Below are 15,639 nucleotides of genomic sequence, written 5' to 3' on the forward strand. Positions count from 1 at the left end.
ACCTGTTGATTGAAATATCAGTGGACTAAATGGAGGGTGGGAAACAAGTACTAATTAATTCATGGTGGCTTTTGCCATAGATGCAAAGTCTGGTGGGAATCAGATGTCAAAAACTTGTTAGAAAGTAGCCTAGATCACAACAGGATCATACTGTGTTCCAAATGAAAAGCTCTGACTCTGCAGAATCATCTGTTTCCACTTGAAATTGGATGCGATCCTGCAAGTCATCCCTCCATTCTCCTACACTCAGCGTGGCTGCCTGCTTCCCCTGCAGCAGCATCACATCCTTCCGCATGTTGTTTCTGCTTCCACCGCTCATCCTCTGCACCTGCTTTGGCCTTTCAGCATTTGCAGAGCTCTGGAACCAAGGATCAAAAGCCACGTCTTTGCCTTTTCACTTGCATGGGCTGTCCTATTAAAATGTGACTCTCATAAATAAACTGGAAATTGGTCCCACACTTATTTTCATGTTTGCAGAAGGCTGTGCACCCCTTTCTTTTTGTGAGTTAAGAATAGTCCCATATAGATTTTTATGCTAATTGTGAATTGTTAGAGATTTCAGATACCGAGTCCGATTTAGGAAAAATCACAAAAACAAGTTTCATAATTTAAAATTTAATTCATTTATTATTAAGCTAATGTCACTTTAGAAATGTTGGAGGACTATGCCAGGTCCTGAATGTACGCCAGAGTATTCACCTGTAAAAAATTGTGCACTTCATAATTGGGTTTTCCAGCATTGAATTTTTGATGTGGTTTCAACAGTTAGGGAAGTTGCATACAGAGACATGACTGCAGCAAGTTAACTATGATTTCCAAATGAGATTTGCAATAGTCATGCAGCAAGTCTATCCATATATAAAGGAAGACACATGGAAAATGAATGGTTTTGGTTGCAGAGCACCAAGATTAATTTTCATAGCTTAGTACAAGACTGTATTCATTTCAAGATTTTTAATCTGATTAAATGTTTAAGGGTTCTCAAATTTGAATTAAAAATAAATATACTAACCAGACTTGTATTTGTTGCTGTTTCATGATGGAATTTGTGTGCAACAGTCAGAATGACTGAATGGCTGAACTTCTTAATTGTTTTTCCTTGCCACACTTTGCATATAGGTGAAACATTGCCCAAGTTAACAGACTACATATCTAGTACATTATGAGCCTATGGGAACCTGTTTATTGACAGCACAGCGTTGTTACTCTGCGGCTATCAAGAACCGAGGAAGCCTGAGCCAGAGCTGAGATGAGTGGAGCTGCTCTACATAACGTCCAGGTAACTCACACTAAAGCCAGCCCGAGTGGAACTGTGAGCGTGTCTGCTCCTGCTGTACACCTCTGTGCAGCAGGTCTTTATGCACCTTATAGGAAGGAGCAGGGGCTGTTGGGTAGGAGTGGGAAGGAACATGGCTGAATTAGTCCCCACGTGAGGATGAGAGCAGAAGTAGCGAAGACGGGCAGCAGTTTGACCCAGGCGTTGCAGATCCTACTCTGAAGGCACTCAAAACCCGCCTGGACACGTTCCTGTGTAACCTCATCTAGGTGTTCCTGCTCCAGCAGGGGAATTGGACTGGATGATCTGTTGCGGTCCCTTCCAATCCCTAACATTCTGTGATTCTGTGATCCGGTCCCTAAGTAGTCGCCTTCATGTAGCCCATGAGTATAGAGTACATACCTGCAACAGTTTTGTGGTAACATGCTTTTACCGCTGTACAACTCTGCCTTCTGACAATTCATTCAGACATCAAAAATTACTTCAGGCTTAAGCAAAACAGAGAAATCTTAGTTCAGGAGTGAATCACTGGTTTGTTCACATTTTAGCATGAATGTAAACAAGGTGTTTGGAACATTTCTTGCAAGAAAGCATTTAAATAAGCTTTCTTCAACTAAAAAAAACATTTACTAAAGATGCAAGTACAGAGCAGACACTGGCTGATGGTGCTCAGCCTGTAGCGACAATGAGAAAACCACCAGTCCTATATTATACTCTGTAGTACTGGGATATATTCTGACTTATTGCCAAGAAAAAAGATAAGGACATACAATCTTAAGGCTTGAGGGTATCTTGATTCTGAATTTCCATTGTGGCAGGTTATTTGCTTGAATGTTGGCATGGCATAACACTGGCAGGATTGTTTGGATTAGCATCTGTCCCTACCCAAATGCAAAACTTTATTTCAAATACACACTCATCTTCATTCTCATTATGCATTTAAATTGCTCTTAAAGCACAATAACAGTGTGCCAACATGGCACTGTGGAGTGACCCAAGGATTCCACTGAACGGACTTTGTCAGAATTTGTAATAACTCACACTTTTTTTCTGCATGATATACTAATTCCAGGGATTCACAAAAGTCTGATTTCCTTTTTCTTTACATGTCATCCATCACTGATATCTAAAGGCTTTTGCAAATACAGAGTATTTCACATAGGCATAATTATACAACACTCCTCTGTTCTCTCATTTGTAAACAAAACTGAAATTCAAGGTCCTAAATTTTATGACACCATGCACTGCAAGGAGGGTTTCACAGCAGTTTAATTTAAATTTAAAAATTGAACTTCTTAATTAATGAAACGTGAAAAAGAATAACAACGTTAGTACAGCATCCTCCTGCTGTTTACTTTGATATTAAATTCAATTTGGTTTATGGTACCTCCAAGTCATCACATGCTCTCAGTTTTTATATTGGCTGCAGAGAACTATATTACAGAAGCCACAGGGCAGAGAACAAATTGGAGGTTTTGGTGGGAGCACAGGAAAAGTAGAGCTTTTGATGCTCAGGCAGTGACAGATAACCTCATTGCCAACATATTTCTGTAAAAGTTATCAAATAGTTTCAATGCTTACCCAGGTACTTTTGCATTTTTTTTCTGAATATTTTTGAGGACAAATATTTTTTCAATATTTTTCAAATACGAGCTTTAAGCTTATGAAAGCTTAGCTGTAGAAGTCCTCTTCCTGCGACTATTGAAAGTTGAAGTACATCCATTCTCTATGATTACCAGATTACATGGATTTAGAAATACCACTGTCACTGTCAGCTGAATGGTATCTGCAGTACCCATATGTAGGCACATAAATCATAACATCATCAGCTGATCCTGGACATCACTGTTCTACTGAAAGAGTTGTCTTCACTGCTATCCATGTTGCAGTATAGGGGAGAAAGGGGCCAAACCAGGTACATAATCTGTTATTGTGGAAATTCCCATAAACTTGGGTTCTTGACAGTCTGAACTCAGACAGAGATTTAAATGCTGTAAAAAACACGTCTTGTAAATTCTTTAAGAACAAATATGAATACATTCTCACTTAAAAAAATATAATAAAACCAACCAGTTTAAATTGATATTCCTGTAATATCTGAAACCCAAATATTACAAAAGTAGACAGGTGTCAAAAAAAAAGAAAACACCAAAAACCAACCAAACAAACAAAAAAAACCCAGCTATTTTAAAGCAGAATGAAATATCAAAGAGAACATAAGCAACAACAGGATGGCTTTTCTTTTTTTAACCGAAGTTATCAGGAGTAAGTTAAGGTTTCTCCTACAACCTGACTGAAGTCGGCAGTTAACCATTGACTTCAAAAGGCATGGTGATGTGACAGGTAATAGTAAATTACTCACTTTTAATTTGACCAGAACAGAATCTACATGTTGCTCTTGTGCAGCATAATTATGAGCTTACTTGCATCTTCCTTTACCATTGTACTGTTGAAAAGGGTTGAGATGTCCGTCGTTCCTTCACTTGAGGACCTTGAGTCTCTTCCGAAGAGCAATTAATGTGAATTGCAGAGGCAGGTGAGGCATAAGGAGGATTCAAGCATCCCAGGCGACAGCCCCATGCTTCCCTGAGGACTACTTGGAAAGCTGCCACCACCACCTGCCACCAGAAGACGCAACAGCACTGTAAGGTGAAGCAATTTGCTGATGAGCTCTCAGGCTCACAAACTTTTCCCTTGCAGTACCATGTTCTGCTGCTGGACCAGCGTTTTCCAGTTACTGTAGCCTGGGAACTCAGCTGGAGGGTTTGACCCCTTGAAGGATTCAGCCCAGGTAGACCTTGGCATTGAGGATTGAGTGTGGGGGCCGCCATCTTCCTCGTGTCTTCAAAACTCCCAGTCTGCAAGCTGATAATACATTTTACTACAATATTTTTAAGTGCTGAGGATGGCAAAGGACAATACAGTCCAGGTAACTCTGAATTTCTTCACTTTCATGGGTTTAAATCAGGCTCTAATTTATTTTTAGTAACTTGTTATTACAGCTTTTGCAACCTGAAGACAGACTACTGCCTTTAATTCATTAGTAATTTCAACAGTTAATCAGAAAATGTCATTACCTAGAAGGACTGAGGCTCAACATAAAGCACATTGGAGTTAAATTTAAATTAAAGCATGGACACAAGTGAATACAGCCTTTGATCCCCCTTCCATCCAGACTGCACCCTGATGGGCACAGCTGGACACGCTAGAAATCATGAGAAGGCAGCAGTCTCGCCTGTTTAAAAGGATACTGTCAACCCATTAAGTCCTCAAGTTGAGTCAATTTAAAAAAAATATTCACTAGGTTCTTTCAGAGCTCTCCTAATGTTTGCTGCAATGGCCATTTCTTGCCAGTTTTATTTTTAAAAGAGGTTGTTTTTCAGGTGTTTGACTTAAAAACATACCATTAACTCCTGTTCAATCATCACAGTGGCCAAAACCATTTTTCTGTTAGCCAAGTGGGAGCCATGAGCCTAAGCAAAGGCACATACCTCTGACTTTCTGTCTGTCTGTCTCAAAGCATACTCCTTTGAGCAAGGGAGGGGTCTGGTTTGTTTTGCCACGGGTGAGGTCCCCCCATCCGCAGGTGGCACCAGCAGGGAAGCAGGCAATGGAGGTGTGTGGTCTCAGCTCACCTCTCCTACGCCAGGAAGGATGTACGGACACTGATGTGCACCCCTTTTTGGGCATCCATGCCTACACATGCTGAGGCCGGCATGGAGTGGTTGAGACGACCTCTGTAGCCAGGGAGCAGGGCATACAGGCCTGTGCATGCTGAGTATCTCCTTGCTGCATAGCAGATAGACTCATAGAATTGTTTTGGTTGGAAAAGACTTTTAAGGTCATCCAGTCCAACTGTTAACACAACACTGCCAAGTCCACCACTAAACCATGTCCCTCAGAACCTCATCTATGCATCTTTTAAACACCTCCAGGGATGGTGACTCCACCACTTCCCTTGGCAGCCTGTTCCAGTGCCTGACAACCCTTTCTGTGAAGAAATCTTTCCTGATATCCAGTCTAAACCTCCCCTGGCACAACTTGAGGCTATTTCTTCTCATCCTGTCGCTACCTGGGAGAAGAGACAAACACCCTCCATGCTACAGGTAGTTGTAGAGAGCGATAAGGTCTCCCCTCAGCCTCCTTTTCTCCAGGATAAACAGCCCCAGTTCCCTCAGCTGCTCCCCAGCAGACTTGTGCTCCAGACCTCTCACCAGTTTCGTTGCCATTCTCTGAACTCGCTCCAGCACCTCAATGTCTTTCTTGTAGTGAGGGGCTCAAAACTAACACAGGATTCAAGGTGGGGCCTCATCAGTGCTGAGTACAGTGGAATGGTCACTGCCCTGGTCCTGCTGGCCACACTAGTGCTGATACAAGCCAGGTTGCTGGGAACAACATATTTCAGAGAAAATACCCAAATGCCTCTGGCAAGGAAAAACCCTGCACCCCTTTTCCTTACCTGAAAGGTCAATTTGGACCCCAGCTAAACAATCATCTTCTTCTGTCCATCCCCAGGGAAGTGCAGAAACATGAGTGCAGGAGGCTTTGCTGGCTACCAGCCCCTCCTCTCCCAGAGAGATTCTTCCCTCAAACTCAAGCAGAAAATGGCATATTGCCATTTAAACAATGAGCTGGTCTCCGGCTGCTTTCTTTACCTTCCAGCTCTTCCCGCTCAAGGGCATGCTGTCCCTGTTGAAGCAGGGCTACGCCTTTCCTCTGCGCTCCATCGCTGCCTATAAGGATTAGCCAGAAGCTGCATCCAGGCGTGTCTTCCACCATTTTCTTGGGCAGCCACGTTTCCGATTTCCTTGTTCCAGTTCCCTGCATAGGAGACACGTGGGAATTCTTGCAATGTCTGTCTGAAACGTATTGGATCCATTATAAGAACAGCTATATAGCAGACGTAGTTGCAAAATCTCTTAGCATAGTCATATCTTTAAATAATATGCGAAGATAGCCTCTCCACAACTGGAAAACAATATGTACTTTTTATTCTTCCAATGTAACTGTCTGCAGTACAACTTTTTCTTGCCTCCCCGACCCCCTGACAGTATTATTAAAAGACTCACAGTGACAAGAGAAGTCTTTGAAACAGACCTGGGCTCACCACTGAACGATCTCAGCTTGCCACTGTCCTGGCCTGTGCAAAGATTATGTCACCTTCCCTGCAAACACACGGGGATGCTCCTGGCACCATCCCACTTCCAGCTTTGATTTAGGAAACACCAAAAAAGTCCTCTCCTGAATGATTCAGTTTTGGTGGGAGCCAGTTTTATCAATCCCAGTTGATTCAGGAGGACAAGGAAGGTCTGATAATGGGGTAATCTGAGGATGACATTGTCATGGCACAGTGTAGTACAGGGGTACCTGCGCTGCCTCACTGTACGCTTTCACTTCTATTTCTCTGGTGGCCAGGTCAGTAGAGGAGTTGTCTAAAACTTCCTGGCACTTTTAAAAAGACTGAATCACCTCACCAATCCTGTTTATAGTACAGCAGCACAAACATGCTGGCACAGCATTGCACCATCAGGGACAGCTGGGGCAGGACCAGTTTTACTGTTAGGGACATGTCGTGTCAAAGCGCACCCCAGCTATGAGGAGCACAATTTCAGCACAGCGGCCATCAGCTCAGGCAGCGTGTCATGGCCTCGTGTCCCTACAACTTCCCACAGGGGCCCAAACTGCTCCTGGGATAGTGGCAGGTTGGAGAACACACAGAATCTTGTTTTAGGTGTACTGTAATATTTGTAAAGGCATACAGAGCATGGAGTGAGTGTGTATTTTAAAAACAAAATATTATTGGCTTTGGAGCTTTCCCTTCTCCAGTTTCTGCCTGCTGGGACAGTGCTGGATTTCTGTTTTGTTTGAAATTTCACCTGAAAACATCTGTAATGTGAGTGTGGTGGTGTGGAGCTGTTCCCAGGGTTCTCAGCAATGGAACTGCTCTATATTTAGACATAGCAAATACATTCTTGAGGGATCAATAGAAGTTTCAGGGAACATGAAGTTGGATGATGGAAGATGGCCAGCTGAGCTCCAGAAATCTGTAGTGCTTCCCCAGTTCCTTTCCCATATTCTGCCTTGCAGTAAGGGCCTTCATCCCACACAGCTATCTACCACCACCTCCACGCAGCATGGGCACCCCACTCCCTCCATCTCTTCTTCTTCTCTTCACAGCAGACGAGATGCTTTCCTACCCCTGCAAGAAGAGAGAAGGGGTCTATGTAAGGAAGGCTCCAAAGTGTGGGAGGAGACTGTCATGACTCCTGACATGGCTGGGCCCAGAGAGCTGGCAAGGTGGGTGAAGAGGGCTCATAGCCCAGCTGCACTCCAACCAGCCCCAGCCGTGGGGTCATCAGGAGGTGGCAGGTCTCAGCACAGGTGGCAGCAACACCTCTTCCAGTGCAGGCAGCCCAGAGCTCTTCAACATCAGCCTCCCTGGGCAGCTGCCCACCTCTTGCCTAAAGCCAGACCTGGGTATGTTTGAATCTGATTATCAGTCACCTGGGAAGCCTGGACTGACACAGAGGAGACTATGAATTGTTATCCATTACATTTGGCACAGTAAATCATAGAATAGTTTGGGTTGGAAGGGACCTTCAAAACTCAGCTAGTCCAAACCCCTTCAATGAGCAGGGACATCTTCATCCAGATCAGGTTTTGCTCAGAGCCCCATCCAGCCTGGCTGTGAATATCTCCAGGGATGGGGCATCTACCACCTCTCTGGGCAACCTGTGCCAGCGTTTCACCAGCCTCATTGTTAAAAATTTCTTCCTCATGTCTAGCCTGTCATGATGTTGCTCAGCTCTGTCTTAAATTAGGAAGTTTTACCAAAGTTTTACCAAAACAGTGATGTCAAGAAAGCTAATGTGGAAGGAGTACATCAACACCGGTACCAGCCAAAATCCAATTAGCGATGCAAGCAGACAACTCCAGCAGAAGGGACCAGAGGGGTACAGTTGTCCCAGTGAAGTGATAGAAGTGGATTTGAGATAGAAGCAAAGGCTAATGCACAGCAGCATGGTGTACAATTGGTTTGACGCTTTTAAAGAGTAAAAGAAGAGGTTAAAAAGAGGTGGCAGAGTGTGCAGAGGAAGAGTTGTGCTAGCCAGCCCTCTAGGGGAAAAAACAGCTTCACATGGAGCAGCGGCGCGATTGCAGCAGAGCTCTAAACCAGTTTATATCAGGTACAGCTGCATCTTTACAGGAGGATTTGCTGACATAGCTTGCACCTCCTAGGGTGTGAGTGATTTCTTCTTTTCAAATTGTTAACTAACACACAGCCACGCGGGCAAAACTTGAAAGTAGATTAAGCTTGAACATAAATAAGGATCCTTGTTTACTTTCTTTGCTGATACCATCCTAAAGATAGGTTTTAGGTTAAAATCCTTAGGATCTCTGAGGCATTTCAGTTAATTAACCGATTCAATAGATCGTCCACAGCATGAGCTGAAGGTTGCTGGCATCACTGACCATCGGAAACTCAAGGCGCGGTAGCTCTACTGACTCTGGCTCATCTTCCGTCCCTGCTCTCCCTCTCCGGGTGCCTCCTGTCTCTCAGCGCTGCCTCCAGCGAGGTGGTGGAAGGGCAGTGAAAAATGGCAATATACCCTTTTCTTCTCCCTCTCCACGCGATGGGGAAGATCGATAGGGAAATGGGTGTCCCCTGGACGCAGCCTGCGGAGGATGGGTGCCCAGGTCGCCTCCTCTCTCCCGCTCCACCGGGCCTCGGAGAACATCTGGGGAATGGAGACACTCAGCCAGGAACCCCGCTCTGCCAAACAGGAGGAGGACGGGCGGCAGAGGAGAGCCGAGCGCCGGGAGGGATAAGATGGAGAAGCGGGTGGTGAACGAGGCGGGGAGCGCAGCCCGTCGGCGCCGCCGGAGCAGCGGGCGGGCGGGGCGGTCACGATCGCGTCGCGGTAGCACGTTTCCCGGACACGGGAGTGAGGACTCAGGCGTGCTCGGGAAGGAAGGTGGGGAAAAGCAACACAAAAGATACTTTCTGGCAGCAATAAAACAAAGCCACACGCAGAGTCACAGCGCTGCCCAGCAGCCGGGACCCCTGGTTCAATTCCAGAGAGGGATGCGCTGCCACCCATGATTTGGGATGCCGGGGGGTGGAGAAGTGGAAGGAGGGGCCAGCCGAATTTGAACATACCCAGGCTGCCGGGTTTGGATCGCATCTGCTCCCGCCGCGTGCGAGCGGATTAAATTACCGCAATTTCAAACTGAATGAGCCCTTTCCCCCTCCCTCCGCCGGTCCCTCCCTCCCCTGGTCCCCTCCTCCCCGCTCGGCGCGGCAACCTCACGCCCGCAGCCGCTGCCGGCGCGGGGCAGAGCAGCGGCGGGCAGGAGGAGGAGGAGAGGCGCCGGATCCAATGAGGGGCGGCATCCCGGAGCACCGCACCGCCGGCTCGCCCCAGCCCCGGCCCCCCGCCAGCCCCGCTCCGCCCCCCGGCCCCTCCGCCCCAGCCTGGCCGGCGGCGCTCTCACCCGAGCAACTTTCCTACCCGCCCGGTGACCGCCCCGCGGGCCGGGGGCAGCAGCATCGACAGCAGCGGTAGCGGCAGGGTCGGGCATGCCGGCGGCGGCGGGCGACGGGCTCCTGAGCGAGCCGCCGGCGGTGGCGGGCAGCGGCAGCGGCGGCGGGGAGGCGCGGAAGGCGGCGGCGGGTGCGGAGGGCAGTTTCCTGGCCGCCTGGCTGAGCGCGGCGGCGCCGCGGGAGCGGCTCCGCGACTTCCAGCACACCAAGCGGGTCGGCAACTACCTGATCGGCAGGAAGCTGGGAGAGGGCTCCTTCGCCAAGGTCCGGGAGGGGCTGCATGTGCTCACCGGAGAGAAGGTACCGCGCCCGGACCGGGACGGCCGGCACCCCTAGGGTGGCTGCCGGCACCCCAGGAAGTGGGGAGGGGGCGGTGTGTGAGATGAGTGTGCTGGGTCTCTGCTGGCCGGGAGGATGAGCCCCCCGGCGGAGACTCACCCCGGGGGGCGCCGAGGCGGGGGAGGCGCGGGGCTCCCCTCGGCGCCCGGCTCCAACTTCACCGCGGCGCTGCCTCACGCTGCGGGCTTGAAAACGGCGCTTCCCCTTCGCATACCGAGTTTTCCCTGGCTGTAATTTTGCTTTTCTCTTGAAATACTTCTGTTGCCTTGAGCTGCCCTCCTTTTTTATTCTGTTTGCTTCCTTTTTTTTTTTTTTGGTCAGAAATGTGTTTTTAATGTTAATACTTGTATTGCTGAGGAGCAGTCACTGTGTGCAGCCCAGTCGCGGCGTTTAATGTGTAGATACATACAGGTACTTCTTGGTCATCAAAGCCACGGGAGATACTGCGTGTGTTTGGAGGAGGGTGTACAGTTCTGTGATTAGAAGTTGTTGGTATCATCGCATGGCAAAAGATGCGAGATGCACTCTGGATTTCTTCTTTCCTCGGGTGCTGGTAAGAAAAGTCTGTGGAGGGTGTCTGTTTTTTGTTTATATGGAACCTTGCAGTCGAGGCTTTTACCCATCAATCAGGATATGTCATAATGCTATAAAGAGTAGTAGGGGCTTGGCTGGGTGGTAAACAGAGCAAGGACAAGCCTCCTAGGGCTCACAAATGAAGACTTGTTTGAGCTATATGACTTCGGCTCTGTTTTATCAGATCCTTAACAGAGGAGTACAAAAGGCAGGATGCCTTGTTGTTACTGAAAGCTCCTTGGACCAGTGGCGCTAAGTACAGTGTAATTTCCTCCATCTCTGGCATCACTGTGAATATGCTGCTGTTAGGATTGCACCTTGGTAGTTTGCATTCCTGCATTCTTGGATTTTTGTATTTTCTTTTTTTCATTCCAGTAAATTTGTCACAGAGTGAAATTTAACACAGGGCTCTGAATTTCATCATGAGAAAAGTGATAAGGTTAGTGATTATTATCATACCGGAATGCAAAAAGAGAAATTTTGCTCTCTTCTGTTACCAAGCATGTGCTTCTCCTTGGTAACAGATACATCCAATGATCCTCCAGTTGATAAAAGGCACATGCACATACACGCTCTTCCCACCTCCTCGTTTTTGGATTGCTACATTTATCTCAGTCTGCTAAGAGGGGAAAAAATAAAAAGACTCACCACACACATCCCTCTGTCTCAGCTCCCAGGCCTGCTGCCTTTTTTTTTTCCCCCCTCGATGTTTTGAATAGCACACACTGTGACAAAGTGACAAGCAGAAACTCTAGGAGAATCACACTTCCTTCCTGCTGAGCCACTGTGCCCATCATTGTGGACAGGCACAACGATCTCTGAGCTCCGTCTGACTTGATCTTGTACCATGGGATCAAAGGAAGCACTTGCTGTCGACTTCAGTTGGTGAAAGATAAGTTGCATACTTTCAAATTGACTAATCAAAGGTCCACCTTCCCAGAAAATCTACCTATTTAATTCCAGGTATTTATGGATAAGCAATTTGAGTTAATGGATAGGAGACAAGAGCAATTAATGATTTGCTTCAGGTGAGGTCCTATCTCAGCAAGGTTCCTCCCTCTAACCAGAGGGGTGAATGCTTTCTACCCCACGTGAGAATTTTGCCCCGCGCAGAGAGCTGATGGACACTGCCGAGCTTTCACGTGTCCTCCAGCCAAAGGCAGCTGAAACGTGCCCAAACTGGCTGTGCCTCACAGCTGCTGGCAGCTCTGCCTACATGGAGCCCAGCATGGGCGACTGAGCTCTGCCTGCGATATAAGGGAAAGAAGAACAACATCTGCTTACCCAGGCTTCTTTCTTTGAGAGTGCAAAGCTGTGTTGAAGAGGAGGCTGAGGCTGGCAAGGGTGGGAATAGGATCAGGAGCAAAAGCATAGGTGGAGTGGGGGTGGGGAGCCACCACAGGGGAGGAGGCTCTGTGGGAATAGGACATTTTACATAAGAAATGGTTTATTTCCATGGCAAAGTGCTTCCAGAAGAGCATCCTGATACATGAAGGGCCAGATCCATTGATTACACTATATTTGTGCCTTTAGAGAAATCTCAGTGAACAGCGGACCAGGCTCTGGAGAGTTAGGTATGACAGTGCCAACATCTGAGCCCAGATGACACCAATGGGGACAGACTTTTTAGCAGGGCCTGTTATGACAGGACAAGGGGTAATGGTTTTAAACTAGAGGAGGGGAGATTCAGGCTAGACATGAGGAAGAAATTTTTTCCAATGAGGGAGGTGAAACACTGGCCCAGGTTGCCCAGAGGGGTGGTGGGTGCCCCATCCCTGGAGACATTCAAGGCCAGGCTGGATGGGGCTCTGAGCATCCTGATCTAGTCAAAGCTGTCCCTGCTCATTGCAGGGGGGTTGGACTAGATGACCTTTGAAGGTCCCTTCCAAGCCAAACTATTCGGTGACGCTCAGCACTGACTTCCTTCTCCAGACATCAAGTGGCCAAAGTAATGCTGGAGTTAAGGGGTCTGAGACATGGCATCAGTAGCTGCACATAGCTGTTCCCTTCTGTCATCTCTCCCTACCCACCTCTACCCCTTAACTTGTGTTGGAAGAGAATCTCCCAAAAGTGACACCAAGCTCCTCCAGAGGCTGGAAGAGAAGATCACTCTGATAGGGCCTGGTGCTGTCTCCCGTTCCATAGGGTGAGCCAGAAGTTGCTCATGTACAGTCTTCTGGTCTGTTCACTTGCAGAGGAGAAGTTTTTCTGCAGGAGTGTATACTTAATGTGCTCACAAGTGGAGTTCAATGAAGCAAAATGTGGAAACAAAGCTGTCTCTCGTGGACAGCTTGCTGGATCAGTGTAATTGCTGCATTTTTCTGAGCTGATGCTTTATGAGCCTATTATTCCAGGATTAGTGCCTACATGTATTTTGAAAGAAAAAAAAAAAAAACCAACAACTGATTTTTGTCTGGTAAAGCCATTTGTTGAACAAGGGTATTGCCTAAATTTCAATAAAATTGCCATAATAGTGTAAAGTAGGGGTTTTATTACTAATGTCTGGTAGCTATTTTGGCAGGATCTGGACCATTATGGTCACCAAAATATCTAACTTCAGCAAGGGAGGCCCAAACAGGTTTTGATTTGCAGCAGACTTTAGCAACTCTGGAAGAGTTAATGTGCATTATTGTTTCAGAAAATTGTATGTTTATAAATGAAATCTGTGGATTAGTGAGTCCCCAGCTAGGCTTGGATCCATCGCACTGACACAATGCATTGTACAGAATCAAGGCAATGGAGAGTGGATGCCAAAAATCTGCCATTACCTCACTCTGAAATTGCTAGGAGCTAAAGAGGTCTTCAAGAGAGCATGGGATGTTATATACTTTGGGCCAAATTCTAGTTAACTTTACCAGCTGCTTTGCGGACAGTTTGATGGATGATGCATTTTGAGTGACCTGTGTGGGATGTGAATCAGCATCTCCTATAAGCACCTAAGCACGAGAGGGTGAACTGAGGTGAGATTTTAAAACTTTCTCTATGAATGTCTTTAGCGTTGGACTTTAATTCAAATCTTTTACAGTATTTCTTGCGGTTTATGTTGCCATAATGGCAGGCATGCTACTATTTTCTGGGTTTGAAAAATGTTTGGTAGTGCCTGATGAAATTATGTGTATTTTAGCTGAGCGCAGGAGAATGTTGAACAGATTCTTCTTTCCATTGCTTTTGAATAACAATATCGCAGCCTATAATCTGACATTTTTGGGTAAAAGGCTGATTTGTCAGATCGGCTCAGGCAGTCTTTATTGCTAATCTTAAGGAAACACAGTTCCTCTATGAAGAGCAAGCCAATTTAGTTTTAAATTGCGGCTCTGAAACCCCGCTGAGTTAGCTGTATTCAGCTAACTTTGGGAGCCTGTGCACAATATATTCTGGGATCGTTTTGAGCCTTCTGCTTGGGGCTCAGAAGGGTCAACTGCTGGGTGATGGGAATCGGGCAAAGGTAGATATTGCAAGATAACGATTTTGTTGCATTTTTAGATAGCTAGGATTATGTTGCCATGTGGTGGAGGTCATATGAGTCTCTGTTGGTGGACTGAATAGATGGTGTTACCTTCTGTGGACCCTGGTGAAATGTCCAAATAACTTCATATAGAGTTGTAGTGACAATGTAAGGACAATACATTGAGCCAAAGTTCTTATAAACAAACTTAAACCGAGATTACGTTTAACTACTTTTAAGTGTAATCTTTAGCACTACAAAAAAGAGTCATTGAAGCAAATTGAATCATTTGATTTCTCATTCACCAAAAGATTTGTTTGTCGTTTTCTTTAGCGCTATTGTTAAGCTCAGGAAAGGAACATTTTTAGGTACAGTTAGTCAAAGGCCTTTCTGCAACAGTGGGAAGCAGCGTCTAAAAATACAATTTACCAGTTTCTTCTATGGAGCCAAAGCAATTAATATTAACAGTGGCCTTTTCACAAAATAGTTTTGTGTTCAGAATGTGTTTCAGTATTAAAGAAGCAAAAAAAACCCAACAACAGAACAGAAGAGGTGTATTTGAGCATCCTAGAAGTGCTGGGTTAGGTAGGTGGGCAGAGCAGCCTTCCTGCAGGGAGCTGGAAATGCCTCTTTTGGCCCCAGTAGGCTCTGCTTGGAGGAGGGAGGCGTTTCCAAAGGGCACCTGCTAGTGGCACGTTGCGCTGCCTGCGTTCTGCAAAATTATACACTGGCATAGCAGGAGCATTTCTGTGCGAGCTTCCTGCCCTGCTTTTGCCTCCTGATACTCTTTTCAATGGGCTCGGTGGGAGCGCTGTGGCTCCCAGCGTTTTCAATAGGTGTGGAGCAGCTGGGGCTGGAGCTGCTGCCAAGGAGCCCAGGGGAGGTGGAGGGGTGGTCAGGAAGGTTATGTGCCTGCTTTACATCAGCCAAGCCTCCTAAAATGCTTCCCATGACTAGGCACAGTCTGTCTGGTTTAGCAGTGTTTATGTACAGTAGACTATAGAGAAGTCCATATGCAGCGGTGTCGGTCCCTGGCCCTGCACACCCCCATTCCCACTGCAAGCCCCCTGCTGCTGCAGACCCCTCTGTCCCCTTCCTGTCAGGGGCTTTGTTACCCAAAGCAAAGGTTGGAGCTACTTGTTTTGCAGAGTTTCTCAGTTTAAGAGAATATAGGCAAATGGACGCTGAGAAATATGGACACAAGTGGTGCCAGTAGACAAGAGCAGCTGTTACAATGCTATATATCCTTTCTCATGTCACGGTGTTAATTTTGCCGTGACTAAATTAACTGTTTTCCTGTGTCTTCCACCATAGTCCTCAGGGAGTGGAGACTTGATGGCCAAAGGCCTTTTGGTGTGTTGGCAGGTGAGATCTTCCCTGTTAATGCCCTTGGTAACCATGCCTTTCCCAGCAACATAGCCACTCTTCATCTGGGAAACCAAGGCTGGTGGGGGCTTCCCA

General features: G+C 46.8%; 1 protein-coding gene and 1 long non-coding RNA gene across 4 annotated transcripts in view; one reads left to right on the forward strand and one right to left on the reverse strand.

Moving 5' to 3' along the window:
* Positions 1-599: 599 nt before the first annotated feature.
* LOC139828309 (uncharacterized) lies at positions 600-9,502 on the reverse strand. Its single transcript, XR_011739791.1, has 2 exons — positions 5,932-9,502; positions 600-4,141 (listed from the first exon to the last, which is right to left on the reverse strand). It is a non-coding gene; the product is annotated as an uncharacterized lncRNA (long non-coding RNA).
* The window catches only part of HUNK (hormonally up-regulated Neu-associated kinase), a 58,883-nt gene continuing 52,702 nt past the window's right edge, over positions 9,459-15,639 (forward strand). For 2 of the 3 annotated variants that reach the window (XM_065862582.2, XM_065862583.2), the window contains exon 1: positions 9,459-10,121. In XM_065862582.2, the coding sequence (XP_065718654.1) occupies positions 9,858-10,121 (264 nt within the window). In that variant the 5' untranslated portion in view covers positions 9,459-9,857. Of the gene's footprint in view, positions 10,122-10,578; positions 10,714-15,639 lie in introns of those variants that run through there. The other variant, XM_065862584.2, reaches the window with a different exon arrangement.

Source organism: Patagioenas fasciata, chromosome 1, assembly GCF_037038585.1.
Source record: "Patagioenas fasciata isolate bPatFas1 chromosome 1, bPatFas1.hap1, whole genome shotgun sequence".
Taxonomy (NCBI): domain Eukaryota; kingdom Metazoa; phylum Chordata; class Aves; order Columbiformes; family Columbidae; genus Patagioenas; species Patagioenas fasciata.